This window comes from Photinus pyralis, unplaced genomic scaffold (genome assembly GCF_008802855.1).
Source record: "Photinus pyralis isolate 1611_PpyrPB1 unplaced genomic scaffold, Ppyr1.3 Ppyr1.4_LG4, whole genome shotgun sequence".
NCBI classification, from domain to species: Eukaryota; Metazoa; Arthropoda; class Insecta; order Coleoptera; family Lampyridae; genus Photinus; species Photinus pyralis.
The window spans coordinates 25,382,551-25,400,795 of NW_022170511.1; the positions used below are offsets into that span (position 1 = coordinate 25,382,551).

The following is an 18,245-nucleotide window of genomic DNA, read 5'->3' on the forward strand; positions in this document are numbered from 1 at the left end:
GGATCTTTTGTGGGATTTGCAACTCTCGGCATGAAATTTTTTAAGTACCCTGTACAGTGAAAAATATACGCATTTCAAACAGTAGCAACTTTTTTTTGAAGCGCCCTGTATATTAAATTAAATTTCCGCACTGACTGACACCTGAAAGTTAAGCTGCACTTTGTGAACCTTTTGAGGTAAAGTGAAGCCCTCGTAGAACCCAAAATATTGTCAAGACATGTATTATACCTAATTAGAGAACACCCTGTATGTAAAAATTCCAACGGATCTCTTGTGTCATTTGGATATTTTAAAACTCTCGTGTAAGATCTTCTTTGGAAGCATCCTGTTCAGTGAAAAATATACCGAACAGTAGCAACTGTTTTGGAAGCGCCCTGTATACTAAATTAAATCTCCGGACTGAGCACTGACTGATACATGAGAGTAAAGCTGCACTTCGTGAACCTTTTAAACGAAATCCTCCCAGAACTCAAAACTCTAGACACGTTTTATACCCAATTAGGTAACACCCTGTATGTAAAAAATGCAACACGGATCTCTTTATAGCAAAGGCCTCGCACTTACCGGCTGTGAAAGATCCTCTTCGTTCTAAGAACATCTACAGGGTTGTGCGCAATTACTACACACAGTCAATCGTCTTGCACCTACTGATGAATGAACCTTTCTTGAAACACCCCGTACACTCATAACCACCCAAGGACCCAAATACAAAACGCGTGTACGTAGATTCCCAAAATAAGAAAATTAATTGCGCAACATTTCAAGTGTTCTCAGACAGTAAAAAGGCATCATTTGCATGTAATCGGTAATTAATTCGGATAAGCGCCGTGGAAGTGTTTGATTGAATGAATACGCTGCCATCGTTCGCACGGAATTTCCATTTCGAACGCTCACTCGCTCGAAACGAGCTAACGTTAATTATTGCGTCATAAACAAGATGGGGTGCCGCAAGGGCCCATATCAGGTCCAATTTTCTTCTCTTAAATGTCAAAATTCAGTCTTGGAGTAAAATTTTAATGGGCATAAAGTCATTTTTTGAATTTTTGAATAGTAGATTTTACCCGTTTTTCGTAAATTTTTTGAGAGATTCGCATAACAGTTTACACTTTCTTGGACAGCACGTAAATGAATCCGGGCATTTTTTTTGTTAAAGTTTGAGCTTAAACTCGTTTGGACCAGGCAGTTTTTTGAATTTTGCTGGAATTTCAAAAGCACAGTTTACTTTCAAGGGAAGCAAGCGAATGAATCTGGGCATTTTCCATAATGTTTGGAGTCAATTCCATTGATTTAACTGAAGTTCGAGCATACATTTGATTGGATCGGGCAGTTTTTTTGAATTTTGCTGGGACTTCAAAAGCACAGTTTACTTCTTAGGACAGTAGGCGGACGAATCTGATCATTTTCCGAAGTATTAGGAGTAAATTGCACTCATTTTGTTGAAGTTTAAGTTTGAACTCGTTTGGATTGGGCAGTTTTTTGAATTTTGCTGGCATTTCAAAAGCACAGTTTACTTTCAAGGGAAGCAAGCGAATGAATCTGGGCATTTTCCATAATGTTTGGAGTCAATTCCATTGATTTAACTGAAGTTCGAGCATACATTTGATTGGATCGGGCAGTTTTTTTGAATTTTGCTGGGACTTCAAAAGCACAGTAGGACAGTAGGCGGACGAATCTGATCACATTTCGAATTGGATTGGGCAGTTTTTTGAATTTTGCTGGCATTTCAAAAGCACAGTTTACTTTCAAGGGAAGCAAGCAAATGAATCTGGGCATTTTCCATAATGTTTGGAGTCAATTCCACTGATTTAACTGAAGTTCGAGCATACATTCGATTGGATTGGGCAGTTTTTTGAATTTGGCTCGTAAGTACATCCAAAGCATAGTTTGCAGTAGGCGAATGAACCTGGATATTTTCTGCGATGGATCGAGGTACAAAGACTTAAGTGTGCCCCTTGAATCTAGATGCCTAGAACAATTGAAAATGGATGTTTTAAGTTCCAAGAAATAACCAACCCCTGAAGTTTAGGGCTCGAAGTACAGTCTGAAACCTGAAATACAAAACCTTAAACTCGAGGATCCAGGACTTAAGTGTGCACCTTGACTAAAAATTGAAAATACGCTATAAGGTTCAGTAAATAACCTACCCCTAAAGTTTAAAGCTCGAATTATAGTCTGAAACCTGAGATGAAAGACCTCCAAACTCGAGACACGAGGACTTAAGTGTGCACCTTGAATCTAGATGCCTAGAACAATTGAAAATGGATGTTTTAAGTTCCAAGAAATATCGAACCCCTGAAGTTTAGGGTTCGAAGTACAGTCTGAAACCTGAAATACAAAACCTTAAACTCGAGGATCCAGGACTTAATGCCTAAAAATTGAAAATGTAAGTTATAAGGCTCAGTAAGTAACCTACCCCTAAAGTTTAAAGCTCAAGTCTCAAACCAGAGATGAAAAACCTTAAACTCGAGACACGAGGACTTAAGTGACTCGAACCACGGTTTTCCTAATTGATTCTTATCTCAGGAACAGAACAAAATGTTTTAAACGAGGGTGTGTCACCCCCTTGCAAGAATGGAATAAATATGTACTTGGTCAAAGTAACCCAAAATGAAACATTTGACTGACGCAATTCGATATAAATCAAAATTTTCTACGCAACTCCTTCTAATTACCAAAAAGGTAGGCCTATCCCCGTTTAGTAAGTGGGTCACGGCGGACTTAAAAACGAAGATACAAAAATTATCGCGCAAAGAAAAAATGTAACCTAAATTTACAAGTCCAAAAATAAACGCAAATTTAAACGAGTTACAGCAAGTGTGAGTGATAATAGTAAGCGATTATTGTAAAATAAATGAAAATGGAAGTGATGCCAATGTCAGTGGGTAAGTGTGTCAGTAGGGCAGGCATGCGCACAAATCACTCGTACCCCGCAAATAAACAAAGATATTAAAAACGTAACGTAATCGCGCTTTGCATGTCTCGGAATCGAATCGAACGTCAATCTCTCCTTTCTCCGTTTCGCATCGGCGTTCGCAGATAAATCGGAGGGAGATGGGAGACTGGCGTCCAGTAGGTAAATTTCGAGGGAGATCGACGAATGAAAATAACACGCGAAGGAAATTATTACGAGATAAAAATAAGTAGGTCATGGATGTAGTAGAGGTGTGTGGCTACTGCTAAACATTTTTTTTTAAATTTGAGCAACGACATAAAAATGCATGACGTCGTCGAATTTTCTACAAACTTTCGATTTCATTCATTTCTTTTTGCGCAATTTCTGTCTGGCGAATTTTATGATCGATTGTTTCAATTGGGCGAAAAATTTCCACCCGCATTCGGTACGCTTTCACTAGGAAAAATAATGTCCCATTTTCACAAGCGGTTCTTCAAAGCGGGCACGGTTCGAGGAAATGAAGATGAGGGCGACATCTACGGGGAGCGCGCAAAGACGATCGTGGTGCACTCTTGAAGTTTGTTCAAAAATGACAGAAAATAATCCGAGAGCCCTATGCTGACTGGACTATTCAGTAATAAGACGATTATGCGCCACTGAATCAAAAAATTTGTAAGAGATAAAACACGAAATGACAATACCGAAAGTCTCGTGTTTTTTTTTCTGGAAAAGATAATTATGCGCTTTCAAAACAGGGTTTTGCGCTTTACGCTCAGATGAAAATTATGCGCCTGAAAAATAGGACAATGGATAGTAAAAAGAACATAAACATGAAATCGAGATATGGAAACTTTCGCACTTTTTCTCGTAAAATAATTTCACGACTATGCGCTTTGAACACAGGATTTTGCGCCTTACGCACATGTGAAAATTATGCGCCTGAAAAGAATAATTGTGAAAGAAAAAAACATGACGTAAACAGATCGAACTTTTTTTTGTAAAATAATTTGAAAATTATGTGCTTTTGACAGCATTTTGCGCTTTAGTCACAAATGAAAACTATGCGCCTGAAAAGTAAGACAGAAAATATTTGTAAAAACGACATACACATGAAATGAGGATATCGAACCGTTCGCACTTTTGTCGTAAAATAATTTGCCGCTTATGCGCTTGGAACATTGCATCTTGCGCCTTGCGCACAGATGAAAATTATGCGCCTGAAAAGAATATTTGTGAAAGAAACAAACATGACGTAAACAGATCGAACTTTTTCTTGTAAAATAATTTGACAATTATGTGCTTTTGACAGCATTTTGCGCTTTAGGCCCAAATGAAAACTATGCGCCTGAAAAGTAAGACCGAAAATATTTGTAAAAACGACATACACATGAAATGAGGATATCGAACCGTTCGCACTTTTGTCGTAAAATAATTTGACGATTATGCGCTTGGAACATTGCATTTTGCGCCTTGCGCACATATGAAAATTATGCGCCTGAAAAGAATATTTGTGAAAGAAACAAACATGACGTAAACAGATCGAACTTTTTCTTGTAAAATAATTTGAAAATTATGTGCTTTTGACAGCATTTTGCGCTTTAGTCACAAATGAAAACTATGCGCCTGAAAAATAAGACAGAAAATATTTGTAAAAACGACATACACATGAAATGAGGATATCGAACCGTTCGCACTTTTGTCGTAAATTAATTTGCTGATTATGCGCTTGGAACATTTCATTTTGCGCCTTGCGCACAGATGAAAATTATGCGCCTGAAAAGAATATTTGTGAAAGAAACAAACATGACGTAAACAGATCGAACTTTTTCTTGTAAAATAATTTGACAATTATGTGCTTTTGACAGCATTTTGCGCTTTAGGCCCAAATGAAAACTATGCGCCTGAAAAGTAAGACCGAAAATATTTGTAAAAACGACATACACATGAAATGAGGATATCGAACCGTTCGCACTTTTGTCGTAAAATAATTTGCCGCTTATGCGCTTGGAACATTGCATTTTGCGCCTTGCGCACAGATAAAAATTATGCGCCTGAAAAGAATAATTGTGAAAGAAAAAAACATGACGTAAACAGATCGAACTTTTTCTTGTAAAATAATTCGAAAATTATGTGCTTTGGACAGCATTATGTGCTTTAGTCACAAATGAAAACTATGCGCCTGAAAAATAAGGCAGAAAATATTTGTAAAAACGACATACACATGCAATGAGGATATCGAAGCGTTTGCACTTTTGTTGTAAAATAATTTGCCGATTATGCGCTTGGAACATTGCATTTTGCGCCTTGCGCACAGATGAAAATTATGCGCCTGAAAAGGACAGAAATGCAAGGAACATAAACTTGAAATGAAAATACCGAACCTTTCGCACTATTTTTCTGATGAAAGATAATTATGCGTTTTGAACATGGCATTATGCGCCTTATATACAGATGAAAATTATGCGCCTGAAAAGGAAGAAATAAATATTTTTAAAAGCGACATAAACATCAAAGAAGTATCCAACCTTTCGCACTTTTTCTCGTAAAATGATTTGGCGATTATGTGCTCTAAATACAGCATTTTGCGCCTTGTGCACGAGTGAATTTTTGCGCCTGAAATTGAAGATAGAAGTGTTTGCAACAGGGACATAAACATAGAAAAGAGATACCAAGAGTTTTAGACCCTTTCTTATAAAATAACTGAAACGATTATGCGCTATGAATAAAATATTTTGCGCCTCGTGCGCGAATGAACATTTTGCGCCTGAAAAAGACGATTACAAAAACGACAGTTAGGACAACTATCCGTAACCATTGAAATATAGAACTTCTTTCAAACACTGAAATGAGCCGATTATGCGCTCCGAGCATAAAAGTTTGCGCTTATTTTTTAAAAACGGTTATGCGCCGTTACGATTACGATTATATTTTGCATTTTTCAACAGAGACAATTTTTGCGCAAACTATGCGGCGCCTAACAGAAATTATGCGCCTGAAAAGAAAGAAGTGACAGTTGACCATCATCTTCAGAGATGTTTTTAGCGCATTTTTGCAAAAAAATTTTTTTGTAAAAAGTAGCTTTTAATCTCACTTTGGCTGGCTGGCTGGCTGGCTGGCTGGCAGCAAATGTGGGCGCGTAGAAGAACTCTTGTAGAAAGCCAACGGGTGTACGTGTATCTACAGGGCCGTGAAATTTGTCAACCTTAGGGACATGGCTACATGATGTGGGGTTGGCGACATCTGGGCGTCATCCTCGAGCGTAGTATACTAACGTGAAGTTTTTCAGTTTTTTCCTATCTTCTACTACAGTTTTGGTCCGATTCTTTTGAAATTGGTGTCGTCGGAAAGATGTTGTAAACGCGCACAACTCCTGCGCGGAATTTTGTTTTTTGTCATAGGGGCGAAATTAACGACCTTTTGCGAGGCGCGCGCGCGCGTCTTCGAGAAGTAGTCAGGCGCCTTTTACCTTCCGTTGCGAACTCACGCGGTTTAACGTTTCGTGAATCTCGAATNAATCTTCAAACACGAATTGCGGGTAAACTGGACGTCGAAAGGGGTACCGTCAAAGGAATTGTGGTAGCCCCCGACACGATCTTCCTGATGGTGGAGTCAAATCTTCAAACGCGAATTGCGGGTGAACGGGACGTCGGAAGGGGGTACCGTCAAAAGAAAATGTGGTAGCCCCCGACACGATCTTCCTGATGGTGGAGTCAAATCTTCAAACGCGAATTGCGGGTGAAACGGGACGTCGGAAGGGGGTACCGTCAAAGGGAATGTGGTAGCCCCCGACACGATCTTCCTGATGGTGGAGTCAAATCTTCAAACACGAATTGCGGGTAAACTGGACGTCGAAAGGGAGTACCGTCAAAGGGAATGTGGTAGCCCCCCACACGATCTTCCTGATGGTGGAGTCAAATCTTTAAAAGCGAATTGCGGGTGCACGAGGAAAGTGGGAAGCGGTTAGTGAATGTAGTAGCCTTCGACAAGATCTGTTATTGATGGTTGAATCGAAAGTGGCTAATAGAATACTGATCTGCCACACAAAAATGCGCTGAAGTCCCTTCGATCTCAAACGAGGACTTTGATAATTTTTTTAATAATTACTTGTTAGAGAGTAAATGAATATTTGGCATTTGCGTGCCAAAGGAGTTTTTTTCTGCTTCGGTATTTGCGAATATTAGTAATTAAAATGTCATAATCGGTTTTGGGGCGTTTTCTGTAAACGCAGCCTATTCATAGTCTACGAACGCGGTTCCTTTCACGTTCCAATTTGTTTAATTGGCAATAAAACAGAATTCCGTGCAATTAAAACACTGATTTTTTTTGCACCTGTTGCAGTATAAGTAAAGTGAGAACTATTTTTACTGGAAACTGGGCCAGGGTGATCGGATCACGTGGTGCGATGAAGACCTTGGCGGTCGCAGCGATTGATAAATTGTATAAAATATCTCATATTCCCGATAGGCGTATTTCAATGAATTCGAGAAGAAGAAAAAAACGACCTTCCCGATCGAAATTTCCTCAAACGCGCGCGCGGAAGCGGAAACTGGAACAAAATAAAGGAAAATGGGGTAGGTCCCGAATGAACATGACCCAAATCAGGTGAGTGAGGACCCGGGCGGATCGATAAGAATGTCATCGCTCTTATCAACCATGCAATTCGTGACGTAGTAGTCGGCCGACCTGACCCAAAACGCTTCTAAAATAAAAAGGTCGGCCGCGTCTCGCATTTCCTACGTTAATTGTTGCGTTTTCAAGAAAAAAATGTGTTTGCGTTCCAGGCGCGCGAATTTCATTTCCTATTTTCGTTTAATACATTCTTCCTTGTTTATTGTTTTGCTGATGCGCACTTTTTATTTGTGGTTCAATAATTTACCGAAGAAAGATTTGTGTGACACATTCAGTGAAAAGTAAATCCGGAAAAGTGCACTTTGCTGTTGTTAGATGGCGTAACGCACCACGGTCGCTTCCATTTCGCGCAAAAAACTAACTTTTCCATTAGCCCGATGTTGTTGAGGAGTCGCTGCAAAATCGGCCGACTCATGAGACACAGTCGGCAGATAAAGTATCCAGGTCTGTAAAGGGATTTAGCCCGTCAGTACGAGGTATCCCTCGAATGGTTGTTCAGCAACGAAACTTCGGTTCGAACAAAATCTACTCGATGTAAATACAAATAAAAATATTAGGAACATAAGTCAGTTGTACTTATTTTTAGCTTTTGGGCAGAATTGCGCATGCGCAAATGTGTCAAACTAACAAAAAACTGTCAATTTTTGACGTTTTTCCATATTCTGGCTAAACTATTGCATCAAATTGAACCAAACTTCGTACACCCGTTGTATGGAGACTTCACTAAGAACTTAAGTTTAGTTGAGTTGTCATTTTACTGTCATTGACATCAAGTTCCACTCAAAAAACAAAACGCACATGCCAAAATTCAACTGCGCGCTTGCGCACAATAAAACAGCTTTATTTGAGTTGCCCATTTCGATGACATTTTGACATGAGGTCCCACTAATAAAAGAAAACTGTGCCGAACAAAGTGCTTTATTTGAGTTTTCATTTTACTGACATTTTGACATCAAGTTTCACAAAAAAATGCGCACGCCTAGATTCGGCTGCGCGCATGCGTAGAACAAACTGCTTCATTTGAGTTGTCAATTTACTGACATTTTGACATCATGCTCCAATAAACAAAAAGAAAACGCGCACACTAAGATTCGGCGGCCCGCATTAGAAAAATTCGTGAAAATTAATCAGCTTTATTTGACGTGTCATTTTACTGATATTTTGACAGCAAGTTTCACAAAAAAAAAGAAAACGCGTAAGCCAAAATTCGGCTGCGCGCATGCGTAGAACAAATAGTTTTATTTGAGTTGTCATTTTACTGACATTTTGACATCAGGCTTCACCAAAAAAAGAAAACTGTGCCGAGCAAAGTGCTTTATTTCAGTTGTCATTTTACTGACATTTTGACATCACGCCCCAATAACAAAAAGAAAACGCGCACACTAAGATTTAACGGCCCGCATTAGAAAAATTCGAGAAAATTAATCAGCTTTATTTGAGGTGTCATTTTACTGACATTTTGACATCAAGATTCACAAAAAAAAGAAAACGCGTAAGCCAAAATTCGGCTCCGCGCATGCGTAGAACAATCAGCTAAATTTGAGTTGTCATTTTACTAACATTTTGACATCAGGCTCCACAAAAAAAAGAAAACTGTGCCCAACAAAGTGCTTTATTTGAGTTGTCATTTTACTGACATTTTGACATATGCTCCAATAAAAAAAGAAAACGTGCACACTAAGATTCGGCGGCCCGCAATTAGAAAAATTCGAGAAAATTAATCAGCTTTATTTGACGTGTCATTTTACTGACATTTTGACATCAGGCTTCACCAAAAAAAAAAAGAAAACTGTGCTGAACAAAGTACTTTATTTGAGGTGTCATTTTATTGACATTTTGACGTTAGGCTCCACCACAACAAAGAAAACTGTGCCCAACAAAGTGCTTTATTTGAGTTGTCATTTTACTGACATTTTGACATCACGATTCAAAGTGCTTTATTTCAGTAGTCATTTTACTGACATTTTGACATCACGCCCCAATAAAAAAAAGAAAACGCGCACACAAAGATTCGGCGGCCCGCATTAGAAAAATTCGAGAAAATTAATCAGCTTTATTTGACGTGTCATTTTACTGACATTTTGACATCAGGCTTCACAAAAAAAAAAGAAAACTGTGCTGAACAAAGTGCTTTATTTGAGGTGTCATTTTACTGATATTTTGACATCAGGCTTCACCAAAACAAAGGAAACTGTGCTCAACAAAGTGCTTGATTTGAGTTGTCATTTTACTGACATTTTGACATCAGGATTCAAAGTGCTTTATTTCAGTAGTCAATTTACTGACATTTTGACATCACGCCCCAATAAAAAAAAGAAATCGCGCACACAAAGATTCGGCGGCCCGCATTAGAAAAATTCGAGAAAATTAATCAGTTTTATTTGACGTGTCATTTTACTGACATTTTGACATCAGGCTTCACCAAAAAAAAAGAAAACTGTGCTGAACAAAGTGCTTTATTTGAGGTGTCATTTTACTGACATTTTGACGTTAGGCTCCACCAAAACAAAGAAAACTGTGCCCAACAAAGTGCTTTATTTGAGTTGTCATTTTACTGACATTTTGACATCAGGATTCAAAGTGCTTTATCTCAGTAGTCATTTGACTGACATTTTGACATCATGCCCCAATAAAAAAAGAAAACGCGCACACTAAGATTCGGCGGCCCGCATGAGAAAAATTAATCAGCTTTATTTGACGTGTCATTTTACTGACATTTTGACATCAAGTTTCAAAAAAAAAAAAAGAAAACGCGTAACCCAAAATTCGGCTGCGCGCATGCGTAGAACAAACTGTTTCATTTGAGTTGTCATTTTACTGATATTTTGACATCAACTTCCACTAAACAAATAAAACTGTGTAGGTACAAAGTGCTTTATTTGAGTTTTGATTTTACTGACATTTTGACATCAAGTTCCACTCAAAAAACAAAACGCACACGCGCATGCGTAATTCATTACATTTCGCTGACTTTTTGACATCAGACCCTGCTAAAAAAATCTAAAGTACCTACGTATAAAACAGTGCTTTATTTGACTTGTCATTTTACTGACATTTTGACACAGTTCCACTAAAAAAGAAAATGAGCACGTCAAAGATTCGAGTGCGCGAGTGCGTAGAACACTGTGCTGCCACTTTACTGACATTTTGAAACCAGGCTCCACTAAAAAAAAAGAAAACACAGCAAGCAAGCAAATTGTTTCATCTGTGTTATCATTTTGTTGACATTTTGACATACATTTATGCGCTTGCGCAACAGCATATGGCGGGTAAAGGGGAAGGAGATAGCTAGCCTCTTCCCCCAAAGCAACATTATGTTATTATTCAGATCAAATAAACAAATATGACTAAAAGCCGAATCCGCACAAGAGCAGAACAAACTTCCTTATGTGAAAATTTTCGTAGTTCATGGTAGGGCCTTCGAACAACCCTACAACCTGGTGGAAATATTGCCACTGAGGCCTTATGTATAATAAATACAAGTCGAGTGCGCAAATGCGCAGAGCGAAATTTATTATTTATTTATAGACCAGTGTTTCAGCGAGAATCTAGTTACATTTTGACCAACGCTCTGTAAAGCTTGGCAACAGCGCAACTATATTGAAACGGCACAAAGACAGAAAATTGTCAAGTGGTGGCAATATTTGATAATAGTGTCCAACCACTTGGACTCACTAAGAAGGATATGTACATTTTGGACACCCACACCAAAAATTCGTTTGCATGGCCTTTATGGTCAAAATAAATATAGGTACTTTTGAGCCAAAAGCTAGCACCCCGACTGAAAAATTTCGTTTACGTTCCAAAATTCATCTACCCAAAATGAAAATTTTTAGATTTTGGCTTGGTTGGGGTGTCAGACTTACATTAACCCCTTGGCGGATTGCAAAGATATTGCGATTTGCTTAATTCTTTAGGTTACCTAATGACATTGACTTACATTTTTCCAAGGCGGCTGCGATCGTACCAATTTTACGTAAAATGTCCACGATTAAATGGATCCAGCCTACTATATGGATTTATTCACAAAATGCACAAAATCAATTCCTCAGTCAGAATGGGGACGCACGTTATCGTCGTATTAATAAGCTCATATTTTATTTGATAAAATATAAACGATAATTAAATATGTATTAATAGGAAACTGTGTCTACTGTCCAGGTCACGGAATCTCAACGGCGCAAGCGCACCCTATTCTCAATTCGATACTACTTGCACCTGCACTTGAACCTGACCTATAATAGAAAGACAAATGTCTAGGATTGGCCTAGATAGTATTCTAGAAACCGGAACTAAAAAGGGTGACTCGCCCGCGATGCAGGTAAGGGTGCATCGGAAGGGAATTCCCTCGGAAGGGTTCTACCTCAAGGTGGATTGCGTTGGGGCTCTCCCGATACGGGCGTAACCTACGTCAAGTCGGCCGCGCTACGACGACGACTCCAGCGAGGAGTTGCGGGGTTGTCAATTGTCTCGCCCCACTAACATCAATTTAAAGAATTGTTATAGACACGATGAGACAACAAAAACAGTTTCGCTTTTCGCTTACGTTATATTGCGAATTCACACTCACTTTCGCTATGTAGTAATAATTATTAAGAGTAAAAAGTGAATTCGCCGCAGCAGACCTACATAGTCTGCTCGTATTCGTAATTTACATTCAGAACAGGTTTGTAGCACACAAATGCATAAATGATTGTATTCGCTTTCCTTTTCTACTATTACAAGTAATTTACCTGTGGAACTCGACGAAAAAGGCACTTCCAATTCGACGTTATTCTCATTTTCTGGGGTTATGTCTAAATCAACATCGGCTGTTGTTACAATTGAAACTGTAGCTGCTGCAGTTGTGCCGTTTTGATTACTCTGTGTGGTAGAAGCGGCAACAGAGCTAGGAACGCTAATACTCGTTGCTTCTTCGTGCATTGTTTATTTGATTAGACACTGTCCCGGTAATGATAACTAAATTTAATCACAACACAGAGCTTAACAAGCTCTGACCTTCAAATTCGCGCCAAGGTTTCACTAATATCTATTTCTTTACGCGGAATAAAAATCGAACGTTGTATAAATGTAGGTCTGTAGGCCACTTCGCTTACACTTTACATTCAGACATGACCATTCGATCAATTCAGCTACTGCTTCCATAAACTGACTTTACCAGTTCCCAAAACCTAATTATCGTCGGACGCGCAAACGGCCGATTCGACGCCCCCAAAATAACACCCCGATTTTTTCAAGGGCGAAATTACGCCGACGTGACGCCCTTTTGGGCGCTTTTACTTTCACCCGGTCGGCGAGACCGTCTTCGCGGTCCCTTTGAAAATTTTCCCGTCACGCAGCCGCCCCGACAACGACAGAAAATCGCAATTGCCCGCTCCTGAGGCCCTCGTAGCGATCCCACGGGCGTTTTCCCAAATTCGAAAACAGTCGCTGCATTGACTAGCGCGGTACGCGTGCGCGCTCCGTTGCGAATTTTTAAATTAAAAGCGCCCACACGTTTACTTGAGTATTTCTTTTCGTTTTAGCGAAACCGGCACGTTAGATAGCACTGTTATTATCAATGGCGGGGCCCGATAACAATATTTATTTACTTTTACATAACGACAAATAGGTGAACACCCAATTGGGCAATTCGATTGTCGATTTGCAACACACAAGGCTTCATTGTAATAAAAATGATAAAGTCCCAATAACGTTTTTTTTTAACCATTACGTATAGCGATTGTAAATTTAATCGTTGCAACGACCTACGGGTCATTCATTGATGTATCCGTTTCGATACTATACTTTTAGTACTACCTCAACACTCGGCGAAATATATTTTTGAAATGCACACCCCATATCGCCTATTAGAGCTTCACCCTTTCCATCGTCCAAAGTGAGAGACTCAACAGGTCAGTTAATCCACAAGAGAGCTGTAAAAGTCTTAAGTATAAGTCATGGATGGGGGTCAGGATGTGATCTGCTCCATCACAAAACTTCTTCTTCTTCTTTAATGATCCTGAATGGCGTTTGCGACTTCGATTGTTTCTTGCCTTCGCTCTTGCCCTCCAGGTATTTGCATTTCCTGCTGATGAGAGTTTTGAGTCCTGTAGGACCTGTCCCCGCCTTGTCGGTTAGTGTTCGGTTTCCAAATAAATATCGAAAAGGAATAGGAGGAACTTTGAGAAAGACTTTCAACATCTGGCTCATTATAGGCTGTTCAGCCTGAAGCATTTTCCGCTGGTAGCCTTTTTTGGTAGGGCAACCAAGATCGATTGCAGCCATTCGAATGTAATAAGAGATGATGACGTAGATGGTTTTCGGGGGCAGAATGCAACACCGAGGGTATGGCCGTACCTCCATTTGTAGACTCATATAAACCCTTTATATAGTGGGGGGTATTCCATATCTCACAGACCCCCCCCCCCCCCCGGTGATACGTTCGATGGCGTCTTACCGAAAACTGTAATGAAAGTGGTGAGGTAAACGGTTTTTGAGAGATAATGAAACACCGGGGGGTCTAGAATACCCCCCCCCCCCAGCTATAATAAAGGAGAATTCAATGAAACTATTTGTATACTCATAAAGAAACTCTTCGTATGCTGGGGGTCTGGTATACCCCCCAGCCATACTCCTAATAAAGGAAAATTCAATTGCGCTTTCCCTACAGTCATCATTATCATCATGAGACCATTTTATTTATTTCATTTTGCCTTTTGTGTACTCATAAATAAACTCTTCATGTGCGGGGAGGGGGGGGGTGCAACACTGGGGGGCCTGGAATACCCTCCAGCCATACCCCCAATAAAGGAATATTCAATGACGCCATGAGACCATTTGTATACTCATAAATAAACTCTTCGCATGGTGGGGGGTAGGGGTACGGAATACCCCCAGACCCCAGGCGCTACCTTCGATGGCGTCTTACAGAAAACTGTAATGAGTGGTGAGGTAGACGGGTACGGGTTTTGGGTGAGAATGCAACACCGTGGGGTCTGGAATACCCCCTCAGCCATACCCCAGTAAAGGAAAATTCAATGAGACTATTTGTATACTCATAAAGAAACTCTTCGTATGCTGGGGGGTCTGGAATACCCCCCAGCCATACTCCTACGCCCTACGTTCGAGGGCGTCTTACAGAAAACTGTAATGAGTGTGAGGAAAATAGGTTTTTATTTATTTATTTATTTAAAACCCCTCTGTGCTACGTTCGATGGCGTCCTGTTGAGAACTGCAATGAGAGATGGGAGGTAGATGGTTTTAAAGGGAGAATGCAACACCGCGGGCTTTGGGAGGTATGGAAAACCCCCCAGCCATACTCCTAATGATAAAGAAAAACTCAATAACGCAGTCATCATTATCACCCTGAGACCACATTTGTGTTCTCATAAATAAACTCTTCGTGTGTGGGGAGGAGGGTGGATGCAACACTGGGGCCTGGAATACCCCTCCAGCTATACCCCCAATAAAGGAAAATATAATACAATGGCGCTTTCCATACGGTCGTCATTTCGGTCGATGGCGTCTTATCGAAGATTGAAATGAGAGTGGTGGGGTAGACGGTTTTTGGGGGAGAATGCAACACTGCGTGATCTGGCGGCCGGGAATACCCCCCCCCCCCATACCCCTAATAAAGGAAAACGAAATTACGCTTTCACAGTCATCATTATCACCATGAGACCATTTGTATACTCATATAAATACTCTTAATATTAAATACCCCCCAGACTCCCCCCCACCCCCATTTCGTTAGTTACTGGATGTTGTTGTTGCATCAACAATTCCACGTAAATCTGCTCAGGTCCGCAGGTCTTGCCTGATGGAGGCCGATTCTTTTTGTTGCGCTTGCGCGGTTGATCGTCTTCGTCTGCTGTTGGTGCGTAGACCAGCTGGAGGACGTTGAGGTTGACCTTGTTGCCTGCTAACTGTTGTAGCGCGATTCGTTCCGGTAGGTACTAGGGCGAAGCTGGGGACTTTCTAAACCAGTTGTCCGTTGACAACAAAAGTGATATACCATGTACGTCTGCTTGGTGAAATGGTGGTCAAAAAAGAGTAGTCCCCATTCTTCAACACTTTGCCTTATTGGAAGTCGAAGGCAATACAAGTGAATTCAAGGAGATCCAAGAGGGTTCCGGGGCTACAATGTCTGTAAGGCATTTGTTCATTCGGAACCAAGCAAAGTTTTCCTAATCGAGATTTCAAAAAAATGACCCTCCCCCCCAATCGCCGGTGGTCTGTTTTGACTTAAAAATGCATAAACACGTGGGGTGTTGGATATTCGTGAAGAAAGGAGAATTTGATAGGCCCTTATTGTTAAATATTACCAATGATCTCAGGACGTTAAGCACCCACAACATCCCCCCTCCCCCAGCATTGGAATAGTTTATGAAATTGTAGGGTCATTTGAATTTTTCTTTACTGGAGATTCCAGTATTCTCCCCCAACACCCCCTGCCCCTCACCCACTCTCATTACAGTTTTCGTTAAGACGCCAATGCGCGTACGTAGCACCTGGGGGTGGGTGTTATGGAATCCACCCTCCAGCGTCACGAAGAGTTTATTGTATACTAAGTATACTGATGGTCTCGTGATGGTTGTAGGAAGAGGGTATAATTCAATGGTCCTTTACTAGAGATACGCTTGCCCCCCCCCCCTCTGATGTTAAATTCTTCCCCAAAATCGTCTGCCTCACCATTCTCATTACAGTTTTCATTGCACGTAGCACAGGGGAGTCTGGGGGTTATGCAATACCCCCAGTGTAACGAAGAGTTTATTTATATGAGGAGGTCTCAAGTACCTCCTCACAATTCTTCTCCTTTAATAACGGTCTTACAGTAGCACAAGCTAATTTTTCTGAGTTCCTGATCTTCTCTCACGCACCTACTCACTGATCTGATATTTTAGTAGCGATTAGTGCCTAGTGGGTTATTTGGGATACTTTTAAAATTACCAAAAAGCTATCAGTAAGCCATGGAGCACTTCAGTGTCCTTCTTTATACACGACCTTGCTATTCTGTTCCCCTAATCTCATTTACTTAACAGAGAAATACGTTGCCGGTTATCTTGTAGCATTTATACAAGTATCTAAGGTTGGCGGTTGTAGAAACAAATTGTTTTGTGCTCCTGATTCTCACTCACGAATCATCTCACGATTCTTTTCCTTTAAATAACGGTTTTTGGTAGGCAAGTATGTTGTTTGGGATATTTTAAAGCCACCAGTAGGCACCCCGAGTTCTCCCTCACCCACCTCTGGCCGTTCTGCTCTCCTAATACTATTTGTTGAATAGATAACTGCATATTGCAAATTGCTTTGTCACACCTACCGCAAATTTCCTGTGCTCCTGATACACCTCCGCCTTACTGCACAGATCCTCTCCAAAAACGCAACCAGTAACCATGGTGTATTAGACACAAATTTTCTCTTTCCCAGAATTCTCCTGTCGACTGCAAGTTCTGCTCCCAAAATGCTAGCTTTCTTTTAGTAGGCAAACGAGTTGTCGGTCACTTGCGCCATTTTCTGTATATACATCCATGCTACCCGTGTAGAGTCGGCAAAGAATAACCCTACTGCAGAGACACTGCATGTCGTAAGAGGCGACTAATCAACAGTGAGCTGGCTAAGGACAGATCTTTGGAAAGGGGGCCAGTTTAGGGTGGTTAGTCTGAATGTATAAGCTGACAGGTTGTTGGATTGGGACTTAGCTACTTTAAGAACATGAAGAAGAAGGGTGGAGAATCCATTTGAAAGTGCATAGGAACACTAAAAGAATCTCTGAAGGTCCATGGAGGTTCTAATTTTAAGACTACGTTACGATTTAGAGCCCAAAGATTCCTTTAAAAATTTCGTGAAAGCTCTTAAAGGCTGTTTTTGAAAAAACTATCCAGGAGGATGTAACACTCCTGCTACACTCCCTGCAATAATCCTAAGCATCCAGGGGAAGGTCTGGGAAGTGTGCAATGCCCCTGACGCATAAGAAATCGATTATCTATCTTTTCCTGGAAAACTACAACCACAGTTTCTTTGTACTTACATAGATAGGGTCATGCAGTTTTCATTGCTGGGGGGTATGAGATAGGTACCTCTCAGAGCCCACATTAGTACCCTCCCTACAAAAATCATCCGCATATACTCATTTTCTTACATGTCTGGTGGGGAACATAGCGCTGGGGGGTATGCAATACCTCCCAACACTACCCCCCCCCCCAACGTAAAAGGAATACGATTACATTTTCCTGGAAATTTACAATGACAGTTTCTTTCTGCCTAGGATCATGAATTTCGCTTTGCTGGGGGGGGGGGGGAGGATCTCATACCCGCCATAGACCCACTGGTGCTTCAAAAATCATATGCCTATACCCTTCTCCTAAACGTTTGTAAGGAGAGCGTAGCACAGGGGGGGGGGTTATGGAATACCCCCCAGTGCCACGAAGAGTTTATTGATATGAGGATGGTCTCATGATGATTTTAGGGAGAGGGTCATTGAATTTTCTTTCAATAGCATCACACTACAATACAAAAATTTATTGCAACCCTGGATGGGGGTCCCACATGGACACTTTCTGGGGCAAATTTTGTTCTAGAAAAATAACTCGCCGTTCCGCACATTCAAAATAAGTAAAAAATTCACCATTTTCAGGGACCCTACTCTAAGTGTTTGGCCCCTCTTTTTCAAAGTGCACTGTCCCGACTTCGAATTGAGGTTAAGTACAAAAAGCAAGGTGTTACAATTGAAAAAAATGTA

At 40.6% G+C, this 18,245-nt stretch overlaps 1 protein-coding gene across 1 annotated transcript in view; it reads right to left on the reverse strand.

Moving 5' to 3' along the window:
* LOC116168302 (nuclear hormone receptor FTZ-F1-like) overlaps window positions 1-12,819 on the reverse strand; it is an 87,051-nt gene extending 74,232 nt beyond the window's left edge. Inside the window, exon 1 of the mRNA XM_031484043.1 lies at window positions 12,256-12,819. Coding sequence (XP_031339903.1) covers window positions 12,256-12,445 — 190 coding nt within the window. The 5' untranslated portion in view covers window positions 12,446-12,819. The remainder of the gene's footprint in view (window positions 1-12,255) is intronic.
* Window positions 12,820-18,245: the final 5,426 nt, after the last annotated feature.